The sequence below is a fragment of the Magnolia sinica genome, chromosome 16 (genome assembly GCF_029962835.1).
Source record: "Magnolia sinica isolate HGM2019 chromosome 16, MsV1, whole genome shotgun sequence".
In the NCBI taxonomy this organism is placed as follows: Eukaryota; Viridiplantae; Streptophyta; class Magnoliopsida; order Magnoliales; family Magnoliaceae; genus Magnolia; species Magnolia sinica.
Genome location: NC_080588.1, coordinates 3,857,207 through 3,863,206, shown reverse-complemented (window position 1 = coordinate 3,863,206; position 6,000 = coordinate 3,857,207). Strand labels below are relative to the sequence as shown.

Sequence of the window (6,000 nt, the reverse complement as noted above, 5' to 3'; positions counted from 1 at the left end):
AATGTACAACAATCACATGGTCCTGGTCCTGCTTCATAGTTATAAAATCACATGCACATGGGCGCAGGCACTTGCAATTTGTTAGAGCATTTTTGGATTGTTGAGACAAACAGTGACCTGATCAGTGGGCCCCATTCCACATTCCTTATGCTCATCATTATCTCAATCTTGTATTATCAACTGTAGATTTATTATATATTTTGTATTTAAGAATGTTTATTAGCTCAGTTGAAGTGAAATGCAACAATTTAATTCAATAAAGGAAACCACCAAAATGGAGACAGTATCATTTTCACTCATAACGGTGATCGGCTATATTTATAATTCCACCTTTTTCAAATTGGATTTACAACTACCTGAAACCACTAATTTGGGGGGCTATCCTTCGATACGACTGGAGTTTGGTCATTCCTGCTTTATTAAATCTAATTATTTCAATTCTATTCAATCCAGAATCCTAATGCAATCTTAGGCTATGTTTAGATGCAAAAGTGAATCGATATGCCAACACTTACTAGATGAAAACTGTACAACATAAAAGTCATTGACATTTTCCAGTGTCCATAATGAGGAAAGAAATTAAAATCATTCATATTCCCAATTCATTAGTCTGCTAATTGAAATAGACTTGAAAGGTGCATCCAAACAGGTCTATAAATCTCTTCATAGTTTCAATTCCAAGTATTAGTGCTCAAATATTCATTCCCACTTCATTAGTCTACTAATTTCATTTCTCTTTAGACATATGAAGGTTTCAAAATTGAATTATAACCTATTTATATCTCTGTTTAAACTTTACAGTTCATACATGAAGCTGCCATGGAGCATTGCCTAACATTAGGAACACATGTGAAAGGCTGCATCAGTCTCACAGAATACCTCAATCACTCAAAATCTACGCGCAAACAACTCCTGTTGAAGAAAATCACGGAGCTAAGTTTGTGCCTCTCGCAAGATCCTTATGGGTAAATGATCTCTCCACCTTCGCATACTGTTAATGGTAGCTGTAGATGCTCGAAATATTCGATCCCAGACGATTGGATCTCAGTCCATATTTCAGGACCCACTTAAATAATCAGTTCAGATCCGTATTTAATTCTGGATGCTATGGATCAAAATCTGAATATGGACACAGACTTGGATCCAGACCCATCCAAACCCATTTAGAATCCCAATTCATGCTTGGAACTGAATCAGGCTGGACCCAAACAGATAACTGAATCTCATTGGATTTGGATTTGGTACTTCATATAGGTTCCTATATTTGAACCCAATAGGACCCTGATGCTCGATTCCTTTAGCTGGTTTTAGATGTGGGTGCACCAGGATGCAGCCCTACCTTGTCAAGGTGGCTGGCAATGAGCCAGGCTAGCCCATCAGACTCTTTGGACCAGATGGTCATGCCTAAACCTGTTTCTTAAGGAAGTGCATCAGTTGTACCTACCAGGGTTATTTCACAAACTGAAAGCCACGTGGGTAGAACATCCAGGAGATCTATCCTGTCTATCATTAATGCTACTTCGTATTAACCATTTAACCCAAAAATCATGGTAATGCAGTGTGTGTGCACACAAGCATTTTCCCATTTTAAAGCCCAAATCCTGAAATGGAATTGGCAGAATGGATTTTGGAGTTGTTTGGCAGCATGAATTTTGGGCAGTTTGGAGATGGAATCTGGGATTTTCAATCCAAATCATATTTGGCACTCCCCAAAATCCTGGATTTCAAATCCAACTTAGATCGAAAATCCTTAAAAGGGTCTCCTTTTTTTTGTTTTTTTGAAAGTTGAAAGATGATAATTTTATTGAGCCAAATGCAAAAAAAAAAAAAAAAAAAAAAAAAAAGAAAAGAAAAAAAGAAAAGAAAAGAAAAAAAAAAGGGCAGAAAAGCTAAACCACATAAGAAAACTAGAGAAAAGGAAAAACTAAATAACACAACCAACAAAACAGCCAGCTACAGCTACTAATCTGGGGCTAATTGTCATAACTGCTCTTGGACTTTCAATCCTCACCAACTGTCATAACTGCTCTCTCCTCGTATCTCAAGGCCCAAAAACCAGGCCACCAAACATAAGTTTTGGATTCCACAGGATTGAAAATCCACTCTGCCACATGCTACTGAAAGAATGCAAAATCCAGGATTTGGGCTGTCAAACAATCCCAAATCTACACAATTTATCTTGGATACTCAAGTTTTTCAAATGTCTCTTAAGAAAAACTGCCGCCTGATTTACTTCACTGCCTCCTGATTTACTTCACTCCGTCTCTACAGAAATTATGTTGTGGGTGCTGCTCTCCAGCTCGAAATCCCAGAGGTCATTTGCAATATATGCCACCAGCTTAAAGGCCACTATGTGCATCTATCAACAAATAAATTCAGCAGCTTTGTTGTTCAAAAATGCCTAGTTCGTCGGACTGAGTTTGTGCTTTTGGAGCTGCTGGAAAGCGGCAAGCTAGGCCAAGTTGCGTTTGATCCATATGGGAATTACATCGTCCAGACGGCATTGGAAATGACAAAGGTGAAAATATTTTCTGCCTTTTGCATCACCAGCTTCTATTTCTTGTGGTTGTGACTTGTGACATTGTTTATCTGATTCTAGAGCCTCTCATAGATGATCCAAACCATCAATCTGATGGGCCCACCACTGTGGATGGACCAAGCCTCCAAAAGATCTCCTCGATGTGAAATACAGACATTTTAGTTTGTGGTTTGCAAGTAGAGGATAAAGCAAAGAAATAAGGCGAAGGTCTGCTTTCAGCTGGGAAAAGGACACAGATTGGATGATTAGGAATTTATGATAGAGGCTGGATCCAACATGAATGTTTCTACATTGAGCTTAACATACACATCAACATGTGGGGACAACCGATCCAGAACTCAGGTGGGCCACACCATGGGGAACTGTTGGGATCAGGACTCCCACTTTTAAAAACCATCCAGATTGTTTGTGGGACGTGCAGTGTTTTCCATCTAATCCATCCAGAAGATAAATACAACCAAAATGGATGGATGCCAAAAAATCAGGCTAGTCCAAAACTCAAGTGGCCAAAGCATGCAATTTTAGAGGTTTTAGGCATGGTTTTACATGGTGTTGCCCTGCTGAGTTTTGGGAGCTGAGGAGAATAGGATGGGATCCAGATGATGACTAGATTGAGTGTCATTAACACATCACAGTGGGCCCCACACATCGATTAGTACGTTATGCTGAATGCTGAAACGTTTGTATTGGATCCAGCCTCAAATTAGGATATCCCAATCCAGGAGACTTTTTTTTTTTTGTCAGAGTCTGTGCATGGTGGGGCCTATCAAGATTGAGCCATGGGCCCCACTGAGTATGGGTCATGCCCCCAAAAGATCTGCTTGGTGAAGCAATCCTAACACTTCAATTAGTGACCTGTAAATAGACAGTATGGAAGAATGCACCGCAAAAAGGCCAAGATTGGATGTTTGTTATGGTATCCCAATCTGAAATACTATTGGAGTGTGTTTGGTCCATGGTGGGGTTTATCCAATCAATGGTTTAGTTCTCTGAGCCATGGATCCCAATCTGATACAACAATGCACATGTTCTATGGCTTAAATTCATGTATCTGTTCCTGACTTTATTTGCAATATGAGAAAACTAATCACTGATTCTTCTAATAGGGTGTCCTCAAACTCCGTCTGATCAATGTTCTTCGGCCACATTCCCAGAACCTTCAACTCCATCTGCACGGACAGAGAATCTTCCATCTGCTTAGTGGATCAGTGTGGAAATGACCGAGCTCAATCAAGACGGTGTGAGTAGTCTGTGTTTTGGTCGTGTGAAGATGTACGTTTAGGATTAGTTGCACATGCACCTTCTGTGTTGGTACTGTCAATTGAGTATATATATATTTTTGTGTGTGTCTGTGTGAAGTGGAAAACTCTGTAGAAAAAAGCTATCATTATATATTTGTTTCATTGTGGACAATTAAAAACCCCCCTCTGATGATCTAATAATGTATTTGGTGGGAGATGCAGACAGTTGTACCTTTTTTAACTGTTCATTTGAAAGTAACCAATTGAATGTTTCAGATCGTTTGATGGGGCAGATAATTTAGGCCACGATCATATATATGAAGTAAAATAAATTTGCTGATCTCGTTCTGAAGCTTGCTAATGCCATTTGCAAGCTACCAGTGATATAGTCACTACTCTTGAGTTAGCTAGTATCTTTTGATCTTTTTTTTTTTCTTTTCTTTTTTCCCTAGCTCGGGGTGTGGGCTTCTTCTTTCTTTTCTTTTCCTTTTCTTCTATGGGTATGGCCCCCTCCTTTCTATCTGTATTCCTTTTGAGTTTAGCCCTGGATTAGTAATAAGAGAGTAAGATCTTTCTTGGTTCCCCCAGAAAAAAGAACATTAGATAGACAATGTATAACTAGATTCTTGATTTGTAATTAGCCTTCTAATTGATTAGATTTTATATTAATTTTCCAGGTAAGTCTCATTTCATTTTTAGGCCTATACCATCTCTATAAGAGTGCTTCTCCATTTCAATTAAATATACAGAAAAATTCTTCACTTTTCATGATATCAGAGAGCCATCATCTGAATATTTAATTCTTTGTTGGAATCCAGCTGTTTTTGCCCTTCCTTGAGTCTCCGGCAGCCATTTCGCAGCCCCGAACCCATTCCAGCATGCCCATCCTCCATGCTCATTCCAGTAACCTCAAACCTATCTTCCATCAAATCCCAACACCCAATTTGCACCACCCGACACCCGAAACCCGAAACTCCAAAATTCCTTCATGAAAACCCATCCTGAAATCGCTCTCACAAGCCACCCAATCCCTTTTCTATTCTCATAGCTTTTCAATCATGATAACTAGGTTAGGGCACGTTTGGTTTCTTGAAATTTCATGATATTTTGCAGAAAATTCGAATGATTAATCATGAAATTTGGTTTGACCAAACACACCTAAATGAAGTGGGGATGATTGAATTGCAGTAATCTTTATTAGCATTAATATAAAAGGAGTGCCCTGCAAAGTTCATTTCTGTTACTCTTGAGTTGGAGATGATGCGGAAGCATGTGCAAATTGAATGCTAGTTCCACATTACAATTACAAGGAACTTATCAAGCTTTTGACATTTAATCTTGCTTCAATGGAATTTTCGCATGTCAATTTGGTGGTGCCATGTTGATGTTGGAGAACCGCGGAAGCACACAAAGACAAATCAAGCAAAGTACTCCAATCGCACAACCAAGTCCAAACACAAACAATCTGGATTTTACATGGAAAAACCCTTTCAGGAAAAAACCATGGCACAAAGCGACAAGTAATGCAGTATGAAAGCAAAAATACAAGAGATAGAGTGTTACCGATTCGAACAAGCCTCGAATCCACTTCACAAGTCATAGCTATGCCCTTGAAACCCTTGGGAACGAATTAGAAAGCCCTATAACTCTTCTACTACTTCCCAAATCCTGATTACGCCCGATACATATAGCATCACAAACGGAATAGGAAACAAATCCCGCACTTACGCAATTCTGCGCACGCGCCTAATGGGACTTCGATGGCATTGAACACCTTCGATGACATCGGGTAACAACACCAAAACATTCCAACAACCAACATAGATGTTTCCAACAGCATCGAGTACATGTCGATGGCATCGACCATTGCTCGATGGCATCGAGTGGTCTGTCGATGGCATCGACAAACCGTGTTGCTTACAGATTGAAGGCATCAACAACAGTTGAATGGTCCAAAAATCAATTTGCAGTATTGTTATGGTCATCCTGACATGTGGACCGGTCTGAATTTTGAGTCAGCACATATTTTGCAGCAGGACCCACCTGATGAATGGACCAGATCTCTTGTATACATGCCATGTTGGCATGCATGGTGAAGGAGCCTTCACCATCTTGCTCACATATCTTCTTGAAAACTTTTCTGAAAAACCCTTTTCTCTGATTGGGATTTGCAATTTGCAGTGGAGAGAATCAGCTATTTTCTTGGTTATGCCAGTTATG

General features: G+C 39.5%; 1 protein-coding gene across 1 annotated transcript; it reads left to right on the top strand.

The window, feature by feature from the left end:
• Positions 1-811: 811 nt before the first annotated feature.
• Positions 812-3,914, top strand: LOC131228539 (pumilio homolog 12-like). The gene is made up of 3 exons (XM_058224264.1): positions 812-965; positions 2,272-2,518; positions 3,646-3,914. The coding sequence occupies exons 1-3, from the start codon at positions 820-822 to the stop codon at positions 3,757-3,759; spliced, it is 507 nt and encodes a 168-aa protein (XP_058080247.1). The 5' UTR covers positions 812-819; the 3' UTR covers positions 3,760-3,914.
• The last annotated feature ends 2,086 nt before the right edge of the window (positions 3,915-6,000 follow it).